The 24,398-nt window shown below is 47.2% G+C and overlaps 1 protein-coding gene across 1 annotated transcript; it reads right to left on the reverse strand.

Moving 5' to 3' along the window:
• Positions 1-570: 570 nt before the first annotated feature.
• IL2RB (interleukin 2 receptor subunit beta) lies at positions 571-15,473 on the reverse strand. The gene is made up of 10 exons (XM_074826572.1): positions 15,392-15,473; positions 14,013-14,110; positions 13,562-13,688; positions 11,985-12,078; positions 10,696-10,804; positions 9,307-9,455; positions 8,724-8,895; positions 6,747-6,843; positions 4,865-4,949; positions 571-3,505 (listed from the first exon to the last, which is right to left on the reverse strand). Exons 2-10 carry the CDS (start codon positions 14,092-14,094, stop codon positions 2,675-2,677), a joined length of 1,746 nt encoding a protein of 581 aa, XP_074682673.1. The 5' UTR covers positions 14,095-14,110; positions 15,392-15,473; the 3' UTR covers positions 571-2,674.
• Between the last annotated feature and the right edge of the window lie 8,925 nt (positions 15,474-24,398).

Raw genomic sequence — 24,398 nt, forward strand, 5'->3', positions numbered from 1 at the left:
GGTACTGATGGACACCCTTGTAGCATCTTTTTGTGGTTTTGTGAACCACACACTGTGTGTTCGCATTGGCTTGAGAGGGGACCGCTCCCCACATGACATTTCCAAAGAGCTCTTGGCAACCCAGCAGAGAAAGGGCACTGTATCACTGAGAGTGTTATGTCTCTGGTATTCACAACCTGGGTTAGTCACATACGAGACCACATGACCTTGTCTTCCTGGAAGAAAGGTCCGGTTATCACCAGATCTGATGCTGAGCACTTCCTGCCACAGTGTGTCACACATTCACACCCATCGTGGCTGTGAATGCAGTGCTAACAGCTTGCCAGCTCGAAAGCTGTCAGCATTTTCACAAGTGGGGGGAAAATACTGAGCCAGCAGGATGATCCTCAGGGGCTTGCAGCAGAGTCACCTCTGACTCCGCTTTCCGTTCTAGGTGGCTGAGTCTATTGGGGAAGAGAGTAGGAAGAAGGGCTAAAGGTATATTGGTCAGAGCAAAGCTTTGCCTAGTCCCCTATCTAGAAAAGCTTTTAATCCTTTCCCCCACCCCAAATGACAGAAAAACACTGTAGATTCCTTAATATTTCTTTTATTTACAAAAAGACAATGTTTTTCTTTTGTACTCATCTTAGCAGCAAGAATAATTGGAAAGCTTATGAAGATCTACATTGGGACAGGATAACCACCAGTACACCTAGGATCCTTGGCCCATGTAAGATAGCAAATTGCCCATCATGGGCAAGGGATTCAGTGTCTCTTTTTGAAATCCATCTGAGAAGATTGTCAAAGTACAGCAAACAGCTGGGCAAGACTTGTGTTTCCTTATCTGGGAAGCTGTGGGGTCTTTTTCACCTGCTGCCTCCTGGAGACAACGGAGCAGTCCATGTCTGGTTGCAGGTGACAAAGAAGCTGATGATAGGAGAAGTATAGCTCCCCCAGCCTTCTCAGCTGCAGGCAGGCTAAACCCCTTTGAGCAGATCTTTTGAGATGAAATCCAAGTCAGTGGGTGACCCTGTAGCTGGGAATCATAATGATATTCAGGCTGCATAATGCATGGTCAGGTAATAGTGTGGGACCAGGACAAAGAGGAAGCTTGACGCTTGTGCAGACAGAGGTAGGGAAGAATTAGTTCTAGGTGATACTCACAGGGGTGACAGAAGTACCAACAAGATTGATATTCCTGATCTTTTTGATACAGCAACTCTTAGATATAACATCTTTACCACAGGGATGGTATTTTCCCACTGCTGCATAGTCCAGAAATATGGTGAGAAAGTGGACAGTACAGGTGTTGAATGCAGGAATGGATGTAACCAGAACAGCTTGTCTTCCTTTGCCTTGCCACTTTTTCTTCTGTGTTGCATTTTCTTAACCCAGATCAACAAATGCAGAGGAAAAAGAAAGAAAAAAGTAGTCTTTGCTATCCCTGTTCTTTGTGAGTGGATTGAGGTTTTCTTTTCAGCAAAGGTGCTGATTCGTGGGTTAGTTTTCTGGGCTCATTCACCACATCTTTGTCGCTACTTAGGCAATGGTTTCTCTTGAGCAATGGAAGGAATGGGCAGCACCGTTGCGATGTTTTCCACTAATACAGGATGTGGGATGAACTATTCTGCAATCATCTTATCGTAGTCAAATAACTGTATTTTGCCAGCAGGGCAGAGAGGCTTTCGATTTCATGAAAAATATTGCAGCAAGAATGGGAAATTGTGTGTGTTCTTTTTACTGCCATCATCAGACCTGGGGGAAAGAAGGGTGGGGGGAGGGGATTTCCCCAGTATTTTTAACCCAATAATGGGGATTTCTTTTTACATTGCACTGCTTAGACAGCTGACACAGTTGTGGCTCTGAGCTGACCTTAGAGACTCAAGTCTAAAGCTGGACTGGGTAGCTCAGAATGTAATCTCTGATTAAAACCAGAAGTGGGGACACCACAGAAAAAATTACACCCTTGCTCAGTCAGGAGGAGATGGCTTCATCCCTTTCATCATCAGCCCCAGCATTGACTGGCAGTGCTACTATCCCTTGTACAAAATCTCATATCCACCTCTTCAGACATTTCTCCCTCCCATTAGAAGAGGTTTTTAGGCTAGGATGAGGCAAATGGACCATGTGCCTAGTCAGCCTCAAAGCTGAGTGCTATTTTACACCAAGATGGAGAGCATGGAAGTGTTGGCACAGCCTCCTACTGGGAGCTGGGAAGGAAAAAACAAGCTGTTGAGGTTTGGGATGGCACTTGAGCAGTGTGGGAAGGGGTTTCTATGCCATTGCATCCAGTAATAGCAGAGAAACAGGTATGAAGATGAGTCCTTGTCAGCTTGTATGCCTAAGGATCAGTCATCTACATCTCTATCAGCTGTGTAGCCACTGAACAGCTTTTATGTGCTTTTATCATTCTCCATGTGTTGCTTTACTGCCCACTAGTACAGGTCTCCATGCAAAATGTTCTCTCATTTCCAGCAGTTTATTTCACTAACACTTTACCTTGGGAACTAGTGCTACCTAGGTAGACGTGAATTTACACCTGGTTTTGCAGACCTCTAGAGTAACTGTTCTCCAGCTTCATTAAAGAACAGTCCCAATGGGTTTGATGCTGAAGTCACATTCATGTCCTGAATAGAAAAACTAGCCTTCCCTGCAGAGAAGGCCTTCCCCACCTGTGGTTTCCTCCAGGCAGATATTAAACAGAACAATGGCTGTACTGGCTTTGGAGGTCCCTCAGAGAAAGGTAGGCACCAGTGTTTGGGACCTGGCTGGAGAACGCTGTTCTGCATGGATCCTCATCATGGCTTTGTCTTAGAGGTAGAGGCTGAGAGAAAGAAGAGGTGGCATGTGCTGCTGGTGTACAGGGGTCAATCAGAGGGCCTGCCTTCCCACTCCCCTCCATTACATTGATAGTATTGCTGTCATGCAGGTCCAGTGGGTCAGGAAAGTCAGTGTCCAGCTGGCACTTTACAACCTCAGCAGGTTGTAAAGTTTCTTTATCCATCACCTTCTCATCCTGTTTCAGAACTGGTACTGGTGAGGTGCCTTCACTTGACTGGAGAGCCCCAGAAATAGCCATGGCCTGCTGGGCTTCACCTTCTCTCTCTTCCACAAAGGAGTTGTTTTGGACACCCCGGGTCACCTTGATACAGTGAATGAAGTTGTGGGACAACACAGGCATGTTCTCTGCCAGTGGGCAGAGGTCTGGGGAGGGGAGAGCATGGTAAGACTCCCCGTTCTCACTACCACTACCCTCCTGGGTAAAAGGCTCATAGGTGAAGTAGACCTGGCAGGGCTCGATCTCAAAGGAGTTGGAAAGGTGGAAGAAGAAGTAGCCTTGGTTTGTGAAGCAGCTGGATACAGAGTTCCCGCTGGTTTCCAAGGGAGGATCAGGAGTCAGGGTTCCCTTGGAAAGTAGAAACTGGGATTCCTGGTCATTCTTCTGCATCACCTCGAGCATGGAGATCTCCGGGGTTGTGCTGTTCACACAGTAGGAAGATGTGGAGAATGGGGAGGAGAGCCATTTCTGATGGGGAAGAAACACAGGAAAGAGACTGTTACACCCAAAGTATAACACTCAGTGAGGAACCAAAGGTTTCTTCTCCTGAGCACCACAACAATCAAGTGACATTTTCTCTGTTCAAGCAAGAGTTGCCGGAGGTGGTAGGGAGGGAAATTCACATTCATGATGTCTTATCTGCAGGATTTTCAGAGAGAGTATATCTTTCTGTCACTTTGAAATCAAGAGCAGATCTTGCAAGCCTCTGTTTTGAGGTTTCTGGAGGGGAGAAGGGAAGATGGAGGATTAAAGTGAAAGGAAGAAAAAAAAATTACAAGACCATGAGATGAAGTGAAGCTGGAAACATGAAAAGCAGTACTGAGATGCATCTCATGCAATCTCTTCCTAGGTGCTGAACCAGTTTCTGATACATCTACATGGCCCTATGCAGATTTCTTGTTTAAAGTGCTCTTCCAGGCCCCTTGTGCCTAGATTTCCACACTCACCATGAGTGACATCCTGCAATGAATCATTATCCTTAAAAATAAACTGGGTTTGATAACATCCAACTTCATTGCCTTTATGGCCAGTAAAGCCAAATCTTCTAGTTCTTTCTGCACTGAAAATGTGTCTTCAGTGCCTGTTGCACACACCTGCCCCGCTACTCTGCACTCTTCCCCCGTAGTTTAAGCTTTCTAAGACTTTATGCACTTATGATTTTCCAAAGCTTTGCTGTCCTCTGGACCCTCTGCAGTTTGTTTCTGTCATTCCTAAAGTGAGATGCCCCTTGCAATCAGCTCCCACATCTTGCATCTGACACTTCCTTTAATACTGCACAGAAGGATGATTGTCTCCTTGCAGCTGCCCATACTCATGGAGAGATTAGGGGAAGGGAGAAAGTGGGGGTGGAGAAAGAAGGCAAAGAGACAACAAAAATGCAGAAAACAGCCAAGTACCATCCAGCATGATGGCAATTCACATTAGGAGCAGAGGAAAGACTCATAGCCAGGAGGAGGGGATCACAGTAGGAAATCTGGGGAAGACCTGGGCAGCCTAGGGCAGGCAGGGAGGGACCAAAGTGGTGTGGAAGGGGATCTGAGAGGCCAAGCTGTCTCACGCAGGTTCCTTGCTTTCTCTCAGACACCCCGTTAGGGAAGCAGGGTGCTGAGGTTTGTGTGGCTTGCCGTTTATTGGTTCTGTAATTAGAGATGTCTCTGCTGAGTGTCAGGTTTTAGGTCAGAAAATAAAAGTCGAGTGGAGGACCCAGCAGGCACGTGTCATGTGTACACATGCAGGTCTGACTGTCTGTCCTGGGCATGTGCAGATGGACCCTCCTTTCCCTCATTCCTCCCTCATAACCACATGGCTCTATTCCCAGACCCATACCTGAATGTCACCTCCATGAACCGAAACGAGTGGGGGAAAGAATTTCTCAGGGTCTGGGATGTGAATCTTCAGGATCTTCTTAAACCTTGAGAAAAGAAAATGAGAAGGAGGAATGAAGCAGGACCTGACCTTGACCAATCTGGCATTGTGGTGGGGTAGGAGAGAGCATTGCAGCTTATGGGTACGGCCCTGGCATGGGAGAGAGGTAAAATAAGAACAAGCCTGAGGGCTCTCCTTGCTCTTGAGTGGCCTGAAACACAGTAGCTGAGGGATGAGGGGTATAGAGATGAGGCAGTTAAACCTGGCATTGGAAAATATACTTCCTTTTTCCCTGTGGAAGCACAACCAACGGTTCACTGGTTTCTTCCCTGCCTTGGCTGGTCACCTTAACCTCTCCACCTACTCCCTTAAGACCCTGTCCTGATGAAAAGCTGGGCAGGTCTCCCTTGTTTCCAAGCTCTTATCTGCTTCGAGCTGCCCCCTCTTTGCTTTGCTGCCACAACAATGACTCAGAGGACCACATGGCCTGAGCGGGACCATCACTGGCAAAGCTGTGCCACAACTCTCTGCCCTGTTAGCAGGTTGCTGTATGGTATAGCTAGAACACATTGGCCATGCAGATCATTAGTCCAGAGGCCTCTATTTTAGTGGAACCAGTGTGTTGTCATCCTGAGGCAACATGAAGTGATCTAATCTACTCCTCAGTCCCTCAGAGAGGTTGGCTGATTCTGTCAGCTCTTTGCTGAAGCTTTGCTGTGGGATGGTCTGAAGAAAGACCCTCCTGGCCCCTGGAGGCAATCAGTGTACTCTCTGAAGCATCAGAATTTGCTAGTTGTTGCATATAAACCACGTTACATCACTGCAGATGCTATTTTTATTCATGCGTGTCTAATCCTTCCTTGGATCTTACCTCAGCATTATCCCCCATCCAGTTCCCCCAGGTTAATTGTACTCTGTGGAGAAAGGAGGCCATTTTATGTCTCTCTGTGCCGTATAGCTAGCACTTCCTCATCCTTGTGTTATGACTAAAGGTAAAACACAGTGACCAGTGACTTTCTTAGTATCCATCTTCCTTCAACATACTTTTCCTTCTTTCCTTACAGAGAAGCCATTCAGCCTCTGCTGCCTCATCACTGGGAATATTTCTTCCTGCTCCCTGACATGAACATCAGCACCCTTCTTCTTTGCCCCTGTCCTGGGATGAGAAAACCTATGGCCATTTCTAACCTCACCATGCTGTCAGGTCTACATATTATTGCATGGGGTAACCTTGAGAGACACTTTCTATCCTGAATAAAATCACTGTCTAGGTAGAAAAGCTGGCAAAAAGACCTTTAAAGCATCATGTAGAGGTTTACCAGCACGTAATGAGACACCAGGACTGCACAGATCAAAGAAAGGAAGAATTGTACTCCTCACTCAAGAGTTTTGCCTACAGACGAAATGTCACCATGTCCTGCCTGAGCTCTTGCTGGAGCGTTTTAATGAGAAGGTAGCAGTACCTAGGCTTGCTTGGTTCTCTCTACTGAGGGACTGCTAAACTCAGTAGCCTGCTTTTTAAGAGGCGGTTTTGGTGCATCCCTGCCAGGGAACACCCATCTAACCCCTGGGCAACAGAAGTGCTGAGGTGGCTGCTTTTAATTCAGCCAGGGCATGGCATCAGGTCACAGGAGCGCCACACAATACAGTGGTGGTGAAACCACATCAACTTGGGTGGTGATATATTTCCCCAAACAAATGTCAGCCTCAGAATGTTGGGCTATGAACCATATTTTTAAGTTACTTTCTATCCTGAGTAACGCCAAGGAAAAATAATCCAGGTTTTGAGAAGACACACAACATACAGGAGAGGAACAGAGAGGAAATCTTGATTATCATTTACCATTTCAGGGTCCATAAGTTAATAAGGAAGGCAGTTCCAATGATCACAAAGATGCAACTGCTCACTATAAGAGCTGGCATGACCGGCTGGGATGTTTCTGCAAGATGAGAGAGAACATGGGAGTTGCTGTGAAAATTTAGCCAGGATTCTGGAGGTAGGAGCTGCAACCTTTCCATGGCTGTTCAAGGAGCTAAAAGTGGGCCTTTATTATAATTTTACATGGTATTATAAAATTATAACATACAGGACCTTTATTATAATTTTATATAATAATGTAATATTATACATTATATAGAATTATAATAAACAGGTCAGATAAATGAGTTCTGCTGTGTTGTGTAGGATGTCTTTGAGCTGATATGGCTTTCAGAGTCTATTTGGCATTGCTTAATAGATAATTTGTGCTGAACAGCTTGAACTCCCTGTTCATAACAGCACCACAGCTGGGGGTTGCCACAGATGAGGTGCCACAGTCTACTGGTTGAAGTGTCCATCAACCTGTCTGTCTCATTGCAAAGGAAAGCAGGGAGTCCTAAAATCAGCTTAAGTGGGATTGGAGATTTGAAACAGCATTATGAGTCAGGGGGGGAGACAGAGTCATGGGGTTCATGGGTCTTTGAGAAGGCAAGAGGAACAAGGGTGGTGATGGTTAGGTGTCAAGGGACTGGCTTCTTTCTTTGGAAAGGCATGGGAAAACTTTAGGAGACTAGGAAGGTTACAGCTTTCCACCATATTTTAGTGCTTGGATTGTAGGATTAGGAGAAAGAAACTGAGTTCCCACAGTGCCAGCACTGCCAGCACTCCTCAGGCTTGTCTGGCATCGTCTCAAACTTTTCTTAATCTGTCTCATTCACACACATCTCCCAGTGCACCTTTGCTTGGTCTTGCTATTCTATTGGTGCCTGTTTCCTCTGCCTGCCCCCTCATCTCCCTCCACCCCTAGTGTCCCTTGGTCTGGGCCTGCAGAGAATCTCTGGAGTAATTGTGAGGTAGTAGAGAAAAATAAAAGAAGTAGGAGACATTTTTAGGACATTCTTTCTTTGCCTGTCCTTGAGATGCTACTCAGATCACTTGGTCTTCTCTGCCTCTGGTATCCTGGTTATTGTTGGGTCTTGGTTGCTATGACAACTGATTTCGGCTGTATCCTATTCATTGACATCACACACTGTCAAAATTTGATCGCCACAGCAACACAGTGCCCTTTCTAAACATAGCTCCTCTGTTTATACCAGCACCAGGCACAACAGGGAGGGGCTAATCAGGGGCAGAATGGGGGCGACATGCAAAGGAATAACCTCTATCTGCTTATTTTTCAGAAGAGAAATGACAGAGAACACAGCCAATGACTCACCGAAGAGACTTGCTCAGGGCACTGTCTTTCAAGGCTGGAGGTCTCCTCCGTGCTGTGGTTCATGGCAACAACTGATGCAAGTCTCAGCAGACGTTTATGGAGGGGACTTAACATGGTCTAAGTCTCTTCCATTCTCTGTGAGATTTTGCGTCCCAGTGTCAGGTGTCCTTTGGTTCGGAATCTGAGCACTCTGTTTCACTGCATTTCACTGGTCAATGGCTCCAATGAACTGGGCCATTTTAGAAAACTGGCTTTATGTTCCTATGTTACATTAGCACCTGGGAAAATGCCAGTCCTGGCCCCTGCTTCTGAAGGTCAGACATCTGGCCTTACTACTCTGAGCAAGTAATCCCTGATTTACATCTTGTGGATTTTGCCTGGCTTCTGGAAGTCAGAGGGGCTGTGGTGGGGTCAGGGTAGTCTTTGCCCTTAAGCCCTGTTGAGGCAGCCTAACCTAACAGATCAGGACTGACAGATTGTTTCCAACATTTCTATTGCTCTTTGGTCAACACTATCTTCCCTACCCATTTTCCTCCAGCTTCTCAGCCTGCTTTGGCGCTCCTACCTTGTTTTCCCTGAGTCCCCATTTTCCCCTCCAAGTTAGACTGCCTGACTCTGATCCTTACGGTCAGCATGTGTCCTCCACAGTATCGTCTCGCTCCAGTCACTCCACACGCCTTTGTAGGAACTTAAGGCACTTGGCCTTGCACGGACAGCCGCCTCATATTTCAAGTCAGGTGAGAGGCTCTCAAACACCACCCACATCTGGTCCTGCATGATGGTGAAGTTCCTGGCATCCTGGGAGTAGGGAAAAATTAGAGCATCATGAACATCCTGGTTTACAGCCTCATGTACTCATCTCTTCCAAGGCCCTCAGAGAGAACCTGTCTCAGATCCCTACACCTCATGCACTCCTTGTTCACCCTGGAGGAAAATTCTTCTTTGCTATTTTATCCCTTTCAGCTCTCTTCTGGAGCTGTCTGGATTTCTTTGTCACAACACTGAGTAAAATAGGATTCCCATCTGCCTCCATGTCATCATCAAACACTGGCAACAGGTGACAAAGATAAAAGGGGGGGTGTCATCCGCTCTCCAGCTTCAACAAAACTGGATTTGTCCTGAGGGGAGGCCCAGGAGCAAGTCCTGGGTGATGTAAAGAAGACCAGGATTCATATGGTGACAGGTCCTAGTACCCACCTCTGTACTCACCTTCCAGGACTGACTCACTGTTCGGTACCGCACTTGGTATTCCCGCTCCCCATCCAAATAGTGAGAGGAAATATTCAGGCTCCATGTTAAGTTGTAGATGTTATTAGTTTTGCTAAGCAGCTGAAGATTTCCTGGAGGCCTCAGCTTTACTGGAAAGAGAGAAGGAGCAGGGCACTCTATCCATAACAGGACTTCACCGCAAAGCCCACTGCAGCAGGGTTGGTGTCTTGGATGTTCTCACAGACTTCAGCCAGCCATGGCTACATGAGACTGTTAGTGAGTTCCCCCTCTCTCCTCCTCCTTCTTCCCCACTGTCACTGACAGCAAAAGGCCTGTTGTCTTTGGACTATGTTAGTTAGAGCCAGCTCCTCCTGTGAGCCTGTGAGAGTGGCCCCTGCAGTCAGTGCAATCAATCCCCCCACGTGGCCATGCCTCCTATCTTGTAGGGGTGATCCACAAGGCAATTGTATGGACAGGAATGGAGCATGGCTGGGGAAACAGCTGCTTCCCAGCTGCTCTTTCAGAGATCTACAGCTGCAGTGGATGGAGTTACACAGACTGTCTAGGCTGATCCTTCCCAATCCCTGACTCGAGCCATGCCTTCTTATGCCTCACCTTGCAGCAGCTCTATTGGATTCCTTTGTCTCCTTGAGCCAGCTAAACTCACACATCTGGCAAAAATAATTACACAAGCAGATCTTTTTCTGCTGGATTAGTGAGTTGAATCCTTTCAGCAAAGACTGATGGATGCAAAGGCTGGCTTAAAAGAGGGTGGAAGCACATATCTGGTAGGAGGGGCAGGGGAAGAGCAAGACTTTCCCTCCTTCTTGCAGCATGAATTTTTCAGGAGGTCAGCTGAGCTGTCATTGCCTGTTTGAAGCCAGAACTCCTAGTGCAAAGCACTGTCATTTAACAGTGTCCCGGATCCAGGACAGGACAGGAAGTGGCTGGCATGACACTGCATGTTAGAGGTTGACATAGCGCTGAGGGATATGGTGTAGTTGGGAACTGTCAGTGTTAGGTTAATGGTTGGACTAGATGATCTTTTCCAACCTTGATGATTCTGTGATTCTGAGACAAGCCATTCACCATCCTGCCCAGACCACTGAACTTATCATTGTTGCATTTCTGTGCTTCTAAATAATACAAAAGAATGGGGGTTTTTGTTGTTATTCAAAGGAAGAAGGATATTTCAGGAAACCTGAGGAAGGCAAAACAATTACTTAGGCGCAAGTGGCAGGAGTCAGCATGGTTCATCTGTGCTAGTTGTAGCAGGGGACAACAAAAAGACGAGTCTAAAATCAGCTATAGTTGTTGCATAGGGGTGGATGGGGAAGATAAATTAGCTATGGGGAAGCTTCAGAGTCTGCAAAACAGTTGAGTACTCACTATTTGCAAGTGGACTGAAATCTTCTATTCGCACAGGTATAGACCTATTCTCTCCAATCTGGCAATGGACAGACATGGTAAGACGGTCTGCAGTGGTGAAGCATTGAGTCTGCAAGGAAAATTTACCATTAGTGACACTGAAACCTCATCAATAAGCATTCATATTTCTAAATATTGCCTATGTATAACAGGTTTAGGAATACTTGACAATAAATATGGACGATATTTGTAGCTGAAAGGCATAAGCTTCAGTGGCGAGTGAGGAACCAAAGATTTATGCTTCCTGTCACCAGATTTTTTTTGTTCATTGGTGAGAAGGGCACAAAATATTGTGATATGCTAGTTTGGTAGGATTGCTGTATGTACTGACTAAGCAGGAAAAAAGTTACTTTCTATGAGTGGCATTTATTGAGAAAAAATATTTTTACTAAAACATTTTGTGTTCATGGGTAAGATTGAGATGACATTAATATTAAATATTGCTCTTGAAATGCAATGATACTGAAGGGTCACATAAGTCATGCAGTATTAAATAAGCAATAGGGAAATTATCTTGATTAGAAAGAAAAGATTTTAGAGCTGTTTACTAACCCTGCAATTTGTCTTTGCATATGATATGCCAATGTAAGAAAGCTTGTCTGTTGTTAGGACTGGTTGTGACTTTATCAATAAGGGGAATTAGCTCATATTTGGGTGGGTTTTTTCCGAAAACACAAGGACTACAGTAACTCTGGATATGACTGAAGGAAGTACATACTGAGTCCAAAAAAGATTGATTTAAATAAAAAATAATAGCTAGAGGATTTGCATCACCATTGGCTCTAGTGATGTGTTGCTGTTGCATCTTGCATTTGACACATCTAACCAGACTTCACAATAGTTAATGATCTGGAAAATGGTACTGACCTCTTCAAGGAAAATGAGGTCAAGAGGTGACCTCAGAGCTGGGGGTGATGTCCATTCCTCCTCAGAGGAAGGGATTAGGGCCAAACCCAGGTAACTGAGACATGGTACACTGCATGTGATCTGTCTGTCCTGCACGTCTTCTGCATGTGTCAGAGCAGCATGGGCCAGCTCACAATGAAGCCAGTCCCCCCTGCAGGGGAACCGACAGGCACGATGCATATCAACAACACACAACATCAAGCCCAACTCCAGAACTGTAGCCACGGATTAGGTTTGGGCTTTTTATACTGCTCCTGGGTGTCACACTATTTGTACACCAAAAATCCACATACAAATCCTTTCCACCTTGCCATTAGCTAGGACATCCCAGATGAATTACTTACATTACTGTTTTTGCTGAAGGTCTTGATGCATCTCCTCAGTCCTGTCATGTGTTCTGCCTTGGGTAATTCACAGTGCTCAGGTGAAGGAAATAACCTGGGTTTTAAGCAGAACTCCAGTAAGCTGGGGACGTTGTTTTGTATTAAACTTTATGTAACACTAAAGGCCTTTCAAAGCATTTTGCATCCTACCATATTTGCTCAACAGGCTACAAGGATGTAATCCCACTTTCTCTCTCCACTGCATCATTCAGACAAATTTTATTTGTTTTTTCAAGCCAAAGATAACAGTAGGTTTCCATTTTCCGATTCTTCACAAACCCCTCTTGCTACTTTCTCTACTTTCTGTCGATATCAGAGGGCATGCAGAGCTCAAACACATCTGCTGCCCACAACTGCACTAACGTGGCCCTGGAACACAGGTTCCTGCTTCATCGCCTCTACGGTTTACAGGTCTCCTTCAAGTAGGAGACCTGAGTCCTGTAGGATCTCAGGTACTGAGTGAGATGTATCTTCTGAACCAGGTCACATCCCAGTCAGCCAGGACTGTTATGTCACACTTGGCAGCACTACGCCATGACCTCTATTCTGCTCTGACAAGTGTGGCTGGACAGCCTAAGCTGAGCTATGGCACAGGGGGGGTGACAGGGTAGGAGAGCATCCATGTGGTTTCAGCTGAGAGGGTAGACTGAGCTGCCTGCTCCAGGTCAGATCAAGCCTGGGACTTGCTGATGGTAGGGAGAGGTGGTGTCCTAGAGCCCTGGTCAAGCAATGGCACAGTTCCAAATCCAGCCCAAATTCCAGCCCTAATCTCTGTGATTCACACCTGTGGAGCAACATAAATGTTTTGGCTTTCTAGGTCCATGCACCACATCCCACAATATATTTGCCCATCTCACCTCGTTGGAGGTGTCTCTATGACAGTCACGAGCAACCCACCCACTGTGAGAATCACACTGAGTCACTCCTTATGACAGGCACCCAGGGAAGCCCTGGGGGAGGCTGGAGATGTCATGCTTGGAGACCACAGAGACTCAGCCAGCCCCCAATATGGTACTGGCCACACACCCACCCCTCTGTGGGAGAGGAAAACATCATAAATTGAGAGAGATCAGAGGGCTAGGGGAGATAAGTGGAAAACAATATTTTCCTTCATTTATTGTTACTCAGGGTCCAACATCCCAGCTCATCCTGGCAATAGGCAAATGGCCTCTGCATAACCTTAATTCCACTCCCCTCCACCCCCATCTCTATACATCATCCTTCCATTGAAATACCTTTCAGTCCAGAGGGTGGCTACCAAGGAAGAGGGATGTTTTGGAAAATGAAGCACAGACAGAGCTATGGAGCTGGAAGATGGGCTGTGCTAGACAGTTTGGGACTGCCAGATGACACTGAGCAATAGCCAGCATCTCAGCCCACATGGGGTTAGAGACAGGTTCAAAACAAAGCCCCTCAGCTCTGTGATTCCACTACAGCTGGCCTGGGGAGGGGGAGTCTATGTTTTTGTTAAGCGGTAAACTTTCCAGGACAATTTTCATTCAAAGCATTGGCTTTCCTCAGCCTCTCCAGTCACCCACCTGTCACAAAAAGCTAACTTTGATAAAATCTCCAGCTGACATGGTGCTTCAACCAGGTCCCTGCCTGGGTTCCAGTCACAGAAGACAGCTGCCCGCGAGTCGTACCAACAAGTTAGGCTGGAGGCGCCTGCCAGCAAAGAAGAGGTGGACAACAACGTGGCTGAATTAACAATGATGCTTGGCTTTAACCATCACCCCGGACAATTCTGCCCCATCCCAAATTACAGACTGACTCCTCTGCTGGATAACTGTCTCCAAGTAAGACAGGCAGAGCCACTCACTTTTCTGTGTCCTTGGAGGCTGATGTACTCATAAGAGACCTGTAACTATTGCAGCCTCCTCTGACTGTATGTTACAACATGAGCATTGCACAGCAACACACTGTGGCACACACACTCCTCCAGCTGACCCCCCTCCCTGCTCGCCCTGGGTGAAGCGAATCACTTCTTACCTTGTGCTGAGTCTGATGTCCACAAGAGAAACGTGAGGCTGAACAGCCAGAGGGGACACAGAAGCAGCAAAGAGGGCTTCATCTGTACTGGTGACACACTGAAAGAGAGAATACGCCCCCCCAGCATAGCTCAGCAATGCAAATTAGGAATATGTCATCTCACAGGAGGTATCCACTGTCCTAGGGCAGGGCTCAAAGCCAGTGCCAATCTTCCAGGCTCAGAAACTCACACCCCTTCCACTCCAGAGTCTGTGCTTTTCCCTCAGCACCTCACTGTTTTCCTGCCTTGGGTCCTTTGCTCAGCACTGAAAGTGTTCGCAGTGCAGCACAGATAGGCTGTTTGCAGGAGTAATGCCTTCTGGAAATGTGTGTGAGAGTGCACAACAGTCCGCATGTGTTGTTTCAGGCTGCTTGCTGACTCAGGTAGAGAGTGCTGCCTTGGTTGCGCACAGCTTGTGCTTTGAAGAGCTTCTTTTTTTTGTAAGCTCTAGGTCTGAAATAACTAAGTGCTTACTGAGTAAGAGGGGTCTGTAGCTGCAACTGACAAAAGTTAGTTGCAGAGCTCATGGCTTAGGAGGTAGATTTTGAATGCCTTGTTTGGAACAGGGTAGGAAATCAGGGAGAAGAAGTTTACCAGGTTCTGGAAAATCAAGGCTTTACCATATCACAAAATATTACATAGTCATGCACAAACCATGCACCATCCTTGCCAAGTAGACCCTGCACTGCCTTGGAAGGAGTTGTGCTTTTTGGTGAAGTGGAAAATTTGGGCTTTGTAATTAGGAATCTCTGCAGCACCCCTCATCCACCCATGGCACCCAGGGAGACTCCTTGTGTTACAAAGCCTGTACACTCACACTCCATATTAGACAGACTGGGCTTACGGGCTTCTCATCCAAGTCTCCTCCTCTCCCCATCCACCTGGACACCTGTACCTTGAGGTCTGCCTCTGCCCACAGGAGAAGCAACCACCCTTACCTCTCAGCAAGCCTGCAGCTCAGACAGACCTGAGCAAAACAAGACAAGAGTCCCGCTAGACCCTGCTGGGACTGCCTGGAGAGCGAGGAGAGGGTTTATAAAGGGCTGGCATGAGGCATAATATCGATTCCCATTGTGATAAAAGATTAGGTTCAGATGAAGAAAAGCATGACGACAATGCATTAACAGACAAATGGAAGAGTAAGAGAGAGAAAGAAAACAGGCGGAGTGGTTGTGAGATGTGGGGTATGATTTGAGAGGACTGTGGAGAGACAGAGAGATAAATATGCGCTCAGACCGCCCCAACGGCAAGATTCAGTTTGTCAGACTGAAACTCCTTCCAAGACACTTTTCAGATCAGCCACCCCCGTGTGGGAGAGAGTTGGCATTGCCCCCTTTACCTTCCAGCTCCAGGCAACCAGCAGTCCAGATGAAGGGAGTCCCCAGGGACCAGGGACCAGGTCGTAGGGTTGGATGGAAGCAGGTGCTGGACTGAAGCAGGTGCTGGAGTCAAACAGTAAGGGGAACAGGGAGAGGAGAAACGGAGAGGGATGGAGGAGGATATCCTAGCTCAGTGCATGTCCAGGTGTCAGTCAGTGCTGCTGGCATGAGAGAAGAGGTGTATCCAGCCCAGCAGTTCTGCTGCAGAGCTGTTCCTCTTGTACGTGCGTGGTCTCTCTCTGTCTTCTCCCTCTCACCTTTGCACAGGAAGCTGCTGCTTGCTTGCCTTGTCAGACTGAGACGAGGCCCCGAAGTATCGAAAAGGCTAGCGAGGCCGAGAATAAAAAGCCCCAAACCACGTCCTACTTCCTGCTGGTAAAGCAATAGGTGCAGAAACAAGGGTGGAGGGATCAGGTGTTAGCTTGTAGTGCTCAGATATACTGGGACCAGTTTGTAACTATTGCTGGGTAGCAAAAGAGAGAGAGAGAAGGACCTGTCCTCTTGGTACACTGGCAAGAGACCCATAGCTTCCTTTCAGACACCTAAACAGATCATTCATATCACTCTCGGGGTCTGGACACATGCACAGATCACTTTGAAACTGGGGATAGGCATCAATCTACAGTAGAAATACCGTTGACTACTTTGTGAAAAATAATGCGTGTTGTTGACCTAAGCAACACCAGAATGAAACCAGCCTCTACATCAGTGCCCCAGTTTCAGAGGACCCATCCTGGGTAAGAGCAGGAGTGGAATGAGGGCAGTGCTGAGTGTGAGCAAGCTTGAGGCATAACCCTCACACTTGCAGATGGTGTGACACCACAGGAACACCCATTCCGTGGCCTCCCTACCCAGCTGAGCACCCCACTTGCTTCACAGACAACAGAATCACCCGCTTTGATCTGAGCCTCGCAGCTAGTCCAGACAGGCAACACCACCCCACAGTAGCTGCAGTGCCTGTTTGGTACAGCTTGTCCATTCAACAGGCCAGACAGGGATGCAAAAATATGTCCACCTTCTTCTAAAGCTTCATGTGCCCTCACTTTCGCAGACAGATAACCCCTCACAGGCCCTGCAGGGCTTGTTTAATTTTAGAAGATCCTTTCACCACAGGGAGATGTCTTCCCCAGCACACTTTGCCTTCACATCCCAAGCCAAGACAGATGTGCAAACACAAATCCACAGCCCAATGGTTGTCCAGTTCACAGATAGGCATGCGCATGCATATGTGTCCCTGCACACCTCTCTTTTTCCATACACAAATACAATTCTCTGAACTGCAGCACATCACGTTTCCTGTCTGGTCTGGTCTGTACAGAGATGACCACTGATGTGGGGCCAGATGACAAGAATATCCTTTTACACACACAGTGGTCACTACACTATGTGCTCCTCACCTTTCTCTCCTAGAGCAGCTCAAGGCCCATGCTCAGATCTGGCAAGCAGATTTGCTGACCAAAAGTTGCCAGAGGCTAATCTCAAGTCTCTAGACTGTTCCTTTTTGAGGACTATAAACCTGGAGGATGGGGCCTCCTTTAACAGCAAAGGGATCTTGGTTTCAGGTAGTGGAAAAAGGGTGTGGGAGGAGGAGGAGTTTTTAGTCACAGGCAACTCAATCCAGAGACTGGATCTCAGGAGATATTAGATGTCAAAAAGAAATAGTTTTGGAGCAAAGCAGTGATTTGAACTCATGGGTGAAGCCATTCTGAAGGAGGTTGCAATAGTGGATCCTCATGGACATTTCTGGGAGAGCATTGCAGTTAATCCAGCCTCAAGCACTCAGTCAGTGGTCTGGAGTGCAGCACCTCTTTCCTCACCACACACAACATGGACCAGGAGTCTGAGAGGTGTCTTCTGGATGCTCTTGCTAGTCATCTGAAGACTCTTCTTATAACCACCCTTTGTGAAGGCAACTGGGGAATCTGACCAGCCAGTCTCTGCTGAAGAGCAGCAGGGAAGAGGATGGGCTGTGTGCTCTCCTGCTCTGGTAATCACTGACTGTGGTAGTTGCACCTTGGAGTCTTCCACTAGAGTGGAGCTGTGATGGCATGTATCATCAGGGCACAGCCTGCCTTTCCCATGAACTCTTAAAATGAATGCAGCTTACTCTGGCACAGAAGTCCCCAGCTGAAGCAATGAAGTGCTCTGTAAGTAACTTCTTGGTATCACCAGTTCTGCAGTTGCAATGGAGTATTCACGTTAACCATCATTTTTCCCATTTGTCCTTCAGACTGAGAAATCCGCATCTTCCATCAAACTAGAGATAGCTTTGGGAGAGCAAGAGCACAAAGCACCCATTTTTTTTTTGTTCAGCTTATCAAGAAAAAAACCCAAACCACCAATTCAGGTCTTTTTTCTTTTTTCCTTTTTTTCTTTTAATTCCGATGAGGTTGTTTGTGCACTGTGGTACCTGAATTAATGAAAGAGGAAAACTTAACATGTAGTTAGTCCCTAGAGAAAATGAGCAGCTGCTACAGTTGAAAACAAGGATTTATTTGGTCAGCGAATTCACTGGAGACATTTTTTTTCTAGATCTCTGTCTCTATAATAGATTCTTATGTAGATTTTTTGATATCTAGTAAGGACTGATGTCACATTGAAGAATTTCTCAGTGAGGGTCCTAACGGAGAGCCAGCTCTCCTCTATCCAGCCACCTTTGCTGAACAGTAGTAAGGGATATACCTCTTTGTCAAGTGTGACGGTAATTGATTGACTTTTCCAAAATTGTGGAGAAAGGGGGAATGGTCTGACAGATCAGCTAACAGACAGCCAAACACCAATGTATGGAGACACAGACACTGCCTCAACATGTTTAATTTCCATTGGAATCATGGTTTAAAATGTACTAAAGCAAAAACTGTGTGGCATAAGTAAGAAAGGGTTTCCTACACAGGCATGATATCATGATTGTGTCCAGATCCCATCTAATACAGATAAACACACTTGCTGTCAGCACAGTTTTCAGACTGGATTGTGCTATTGAGAATTTGGCACATTGTTAGGAATGGTGCCATTTGTAAGGTGAGAAGCCAAACAAAACCACATTGTCAGCAACACATGCGAGGTGTTCTTGTGATTACCTTCCTGTCCCCATAGCGGTGACTGAGATGGGTGAACTCACTAGTCAGTGTTGTTGTTCAGTGTAAAGCAGCAGGTAAAAGTGCGGTGTGGGAGGTTTGGTTAAAGGCACTGTTTGGGCCAGATTGGTGTTTCAGGGGCAATGTAACTTTTAAAAATCCTCAAGGATGGGGCAGGTGCTTATGCACAGGCTCATCTTTTTCCCCTCATTCTGCTTTTGATAGAGAATAGAAGAGCAGTACTGCTGAAACTTCTTATTTTCAGCTGCATGTCCACTGAGAGTCTCTGCAAAATGGCAGAGGTGAACAAGGGAACAGAGAGAGTGAAGAGGTGTGAAGAGCAAAAGTATTACACGGTGTGAAAATATCCCACGATTCATCAACTCATTAGCTGTCATTAGGCTAGCCACATCCCTCCCCTTTGCTGGCTCTCAGCTGGGACTGGAGTCTCAGGCTAACTGGGATGCCTTGCCTGTGGTTTACAAACCACCCAGCTCACCAGGGGTGAGCTCAGTGGAGGGCTCAATATATCTATCTCGGTGTCCTGTCCCCACAGCACTCTGGGGTGGAGCAGTGGGAAGGGTGCAGGAGGTGAGGGGATGAAGGCAGAGATGCCCTGATGGCCACCAAAGTTCGCTTCCTGACAGGATACACTGTGAAGATCTCTAGACGCTCTCTAGGTTAATTTTGGTACTTTCCAAACAATGTTGTTTTAACTATAACCTTTATAATTGAATTTCCTGCCATTTGTATTCAAAACTATGATGTTCTACGTCTGCTGTTCTTTTCCCCTTAAATTGTGGTTCTACTCTGAAAAAAGTCTGTAAAAATGGCCCCACAAGAGAACCACTGTTTAGTGTATCAGTGAGATCTTTATTGAATTTGTTCACATTATCAGACTAAAAAACGCTTTGCTTTGTATCAAAATGGCAGCCTTGGGCTGACATTAAAGAGGTTTTTTCCTTCGGCTCTGTCAGCGCTAGGGATACTGCTGCTATAGGCTTAAATGCTGCCCTCAGGTTAATCTCCATCTCCATGTTTAAGTGGAGAGGCATTTAAGCAATGGAGTTTAAGTTCTGGGATCAGGTACTACCAGTGGAGTAACCATGCCGAGCAGCAAGTGTTAAGCCCACTTACACAACAGATGATATTCCTGAGTTACTTCCCTTCCAACTTCTGTCCCACAGAGAGTGTCCTGATAGATCTGTCTGATAAAAGTAGAAGACATCAAATATACACATGAATACACAAAATGTTCAAAAGTAGGTATTTCCTAGCCCTGCGGTCTATGGAAGAACATGGATAAAAGCAGTAGGAAGTCGAGGCATTTGCAGACACTCTCACCTGTGGGAAGTCTGGGGTCACAAGTGGGAAGAAACAGAGGAGGTGTTCACTTTCACTCCCCGACAGTGATGGTCACAGGCCCAGAGAATTGAGGAAACAAGGGTGGGAGGAGAAGCATGATACTTTCGAGCAGTTTCACTCTTAGCCTGTCTGGCTGTGAAGACACAGCTATGAATTCATGAGCATGAGCATGGGACAGTCACGAGATGCCCCCACTCAGGACCTGAGCCCTGCCTCCTCATTATGTTTGGGTTGAACTAGACAGCGTCAGGACTTTGGTCTGCAGGCTGGAGCCCACACAGCAGACTCAAGGCTTAAGAGAGCTCCTCGGTTTAGTTGTCTGCCTCCCTGATGGGTGCTTGTGGTGTCACAAGGGCTGCTTAGACCTGGAGTCCCTCCCTAGAGACACTAATGGAAGGCCCGGGTTGTCACCCTGGGCCTAGCAGTCTGTGTCCCTCAGTACCCTTGGGCTCAGCAACATGAAGAAAGGCCAATATTTATGCCCTTGTCTGAGCCTGTGGACATAGTGTGTGAGGCACAGCAGGCATCTGTGCCATCACAATGTGTCAAGTGATCTCTTACGTGGTAAGATCAGTGATCTCTGTCAGCTGAATCGTGCTGTCTGCGTATGCAGATGGCTTAGCCTGGCACACCTGCGATGGAAAACTCACCAGTGTGAACTGGAAGGAAGGTGGTGTACCCATGGGACTGTCAACATATTTGTACAGTTCTCACATCCTCTCTGCATCTCAATTTCCACAGCAGAGAAAGGGCTGTAAAGGACATCTTTCCACCTTCTTCAAGAACTGAGATTCGCAGACCAAGTACCAGATCCTGCATTGTGTGCAGGTGTCCACTGCCCAAGTCTGTAGGGACATTAATAACTTCCAGTATTAAAACGTGCCTATGCAAGTCCCTGAGCATTCCCTGGTGTTGAATGCTGAAGATGCATCACCAGAGTGCCTACTGAACTTGCTCACTAACGTGTATCGAAGAGGGAGTGCCTGTGCAGGTTATATGATTTACAGGAGGGCAGCACTGGATTCAGAGACCAGCCTTACACCAAATCTGTGCCTGAGCAAGATAATGAGCTGAATGCTGGTCAATTTGCTATTCAGTGACAGCAACTGCTCTTGTCCTTGAGGGAAATTATTACCTGTTACCTGGGTGGTCTTGGAAAGATAAAGCCCTGCTCTGTTTTGCAGCCTGCTAATGTGTTATATCTCTCTCTAAAGTTAGAGGGGCTTGTGTGCAAATAATTGACAAGCCTAATATGAAGGAAAGATGGCTTCTGGACTTGATAAATTGAGGAGAATTCAGAGATTTGTTGTACATTCAAAATTGCTTGAAGGCAAGACATGATACTGCAAGGAGATTCTTGAGAATAAACCCTCAAGTACTTTGATTAGCGAGGCTTGATCCCAGTTTAATCACATTTCCCTTTCTTCTCTAGAGGAAAAAATCATTACAACAACCACCCCCATTCTGCTCAGAGCTCTTCTTGCTCTTTCTCTGTTTTCTTACCTCTGTGCCTGAGCAGTTTCTAGAAAAGAAGTTAATTAGATTGTAGATTTTGTTTCAAAACATGCTTGATGATGTCATGCTTATCCATAGGCCAACCCCCTGCTCCCCCTTAAGCTCTTCCAGGGGTTACTGAATTGTGACTATGGCAACTATTACTTTTCATGTCATTAAAATGCCTGAACAGGAATTACTTGTTTGGAGGCAGCTGCCTGTCTCCCCACAGCTTGGTGCTCAGGAATTGCGTTCCTGTCTCTCCTCTGGGCTCAGTCAGGAGACCCATTTTTACCCCTGCTCTGTGGTTTCCCAGGTTCAGCACCCTCCATTTGCCCCTCTAATGTCACTGCTCAGAAATAGCGTGGCCAGCAGGGACAGGGAAGTGATCTTACCCCTGTACTCAGCACTGGTGAGGCCACACCTCGATTACTGTGTTCAGTTTTGGGCCCCTCACTACAAAAAGGACATTGAATTACTCGAGCGTGTCCAGAGAAGGGCAACGAAGCTGGTGCAGGGTCTGGAGCACATGTCGTACGAGGAGCGGCTGAGGGAACTGGGGTTGTTTAGTCTGGAGAAGAGGAGGCTGAGGGGAGACTTCATCGCCCTCTACAGCTACCTGAAAGGAGGTTGCAGAGAGCTGGGGATGAGTCTCTTTAACCAAGTAACAAGCGATAGGACAAGAGGTAATAGCCTCAAATTGCACCAGGGAAGGTTTAGACTGGATATTAGGAAGCATTTCTTTCCAGAACAGGTTGTTAGGTGTTGGAATGGGCTGCCCAGGGAGGTGGTGGAGTCCCCATCCCTGGAGGTGATTAAGAGTCGGGTTGACATAGCGCTGAGGGATATGGTGTAGTTGGGATCTGTCAGTGTTAGGATAATGGTTGGACTAGATGATCTTCAAGGTCTTTTCCAACCTTGATGATTCTGTGATTCTGTGCTCGTGAGCACTTTACTCTTTCTTCCCCACCTCGGGAGGCAGAAAATATGGTGTGAAAGGCAATGGCCACAACCAACGTGCCAGGATGGAAGGAATGGAAGGGAAGGGTGAAGTCCAGGTCCACAACCTGACCCAAGGACTTGAGGGCACTTTACTCCCCCAAGTGATGTACTGCCTTGTGAAACAGGTCAGCCCCAAGGGCTCCTCATCCCTCTTGAGAGCCCACCTCTGTCAGGGTTTCAGCTGTGGGCTTGCTCCTCTGAACACTTTTCCTCCTAGGGAGCCCTCCTCTGAGGTGAACTGCCTGCAGCTTGAGGAGGCTTTTGGGTATGGCTGCACACAACTGAAGAGCCCATTTTCTGACTGTGGGGACTGTAGTAGGAAAGGCTGCTTGTTACTGGAGATTACTAATCAGATCCTGGTGAACACTGCCAGACCACCACTTGGAGAAAAAACAAGCAGTGTGGAAATTACTATTTTCCTCACAATGGTCTCTGAGGAGCCTGAAGGTGCTCCTTGAGAGATATGACACAGAGCCCATTTACATTTGATATATTTCAGGTTCCTTGCTATAACACAAAGCCCAAGCCACATCTCACATCTGCCCCATTGATCGTGCCTGTATTTTGGAAACAGGATATGGATGTCTCAGGGGAAATGGGACTTGGTTTCTTGAGAGAAAGACAAGACCACGGTGTCACTTTCCTCTTCTGTTCCTGAGAGTGGCATGCATGGACAGGAGGGGAATGCCCCTTTGAATATCACCATTCCCTGTTGCTGCAGTACCTCCCGCATAAGGAGCAGTACATAATTTCATCCTCCCTCTCCCCGCAGCTCAAAAGAACAATTGCAGCCCTTGCAGCCAGCACTGGGCTAGGAGGGCTTTTTTAGGCAGGGTGCCGTGCCCCACAGTTGGGAGCAGGCTGTGGAGAAGGTCTGGGGGGGCATGACCTCTGCCTGCACCTGTGCACACATTCACGCACACAAACACAAACACACACACACACGCACACACAGCTGCTGCTGCGTGGGGACACACCGGGGAGATCAAGCACTTGGCTCCACGCAAATGCTTACCCTGGAAACAGGCCAAGGACAACACATGTCTACAGGCACCAGGGTCTCTTCCCTTAGCCACGGTCTATCCAGGTGAGACCTTAATCCTAAGGGCAAATTTGCACTGTTGCTTTTATGTTTCAAGGACAAGGGTGTCAGTACATTTCCCCAGTGCTGACCTTCCCTGCACCCCAAGAGAAAGCATCCCTCCTTTCTTCCTACTCTCCCTAACCCCTTTGCAGGCAGTAGGTTCCTTCATCAGAGATGCTCAGTGTCCGGAGGGAAGGTGGCTATTGAAAAGGACTGCTTGGGTTTTTTTTCCCTTTGGTCTTGGAAATTATGCTGGCAGCTTGGTGCAGTATCTCTCCCTCCTTTCCCCCTCTGCTGCCTCAGCCCCTGCGAGGGGGGAGGAAGAGCGTGGGCTGTGGAAGGAGTTGTGGTCCCCAGATGTGTGAATTGTTGCTGGGTAGAAATAGCACACCACGGACAAACAGCAAAACAGCTCAGCTGAGAGCCATCGCTTTGGGCTTGCGTCACTGACCTTTTCCTCTCGCCCTTCTCAGTCCTCACCTGACCCTCCCACCGCTTCCCCTGCACTTTGCACTCAGAGAGCTCTCTGCACAGTGCTTCGCAATGGTGAGGAGGGCTGACACAGGAGTGTAAAGGAGGGGGGAAGTGGAAAAAAAGCAGCCCTGCAGCAAAGAGAAGGCAATGCATTGATCCTCTCTCCATTTCTCCAGAGCTCAGGTTGCCACCCTTCAGGACAAGAGAGTCACAGGCTGAGACAACACACCACTGTCCCTGACTGGTCTAGCCATTGCAATGAAGGCACAGCTGTTCTGCCTCCACAGCTGGCAGGGTTGGGGATAAGGGAGGAGAAGCAAGCCTGTCCTAGGGTCAGAGGAGTGCTTCAGACTCTGGTATATCATGAACAAATGGAATTTCAAAAAACATTTCAAAGCCTCGTGGGACCAAGCTTGAAATGTGGTACCACTGTAAAAGCCTGCATAAGTCTTCTAAAGAGTCAGACAGTGC

The sequence above is a fragment of the Strix aluco genome, chromosome 5 (genome assembly GCF_031877795.1).
Source record: "Strix aluco isolate bStrAlu1 chromosome 5, bStrAlu1.hap1, whole genome shotgun sequence".
Classification (NCBI taxonomy): Eukaryota; Metazoa; Chordata; class Aves; order Strigiformes; family Strigidae; genus Strix; species Strix aluco.

Excerpts from the sequence above, each read along its gene's own strand:
- IL2RB (XM_074826572.1), bottom strand. The coding sequence starts at position 14,094 with ATGAAGCCCTCTTTGCTGCTTCTGTGTCCCCTCTGGCTGTTCAGCCTC. Across the intron at positions 13,689-14,012 it reads GACATCAGACTCAGCACAAG|GCGCCTCCAGCCTAACTTGT; the intron begins GTAAGAAGTGAT and ends CTTTGCTGGCAG. Across the intron at positions 4,950-6,746 it reads AACTTATGGACCCTGAAATG|GTTTAAGAAGATCCTGAAGA; the intron begins GTAAATGATAAT and ends TCTTTTCTCAAG.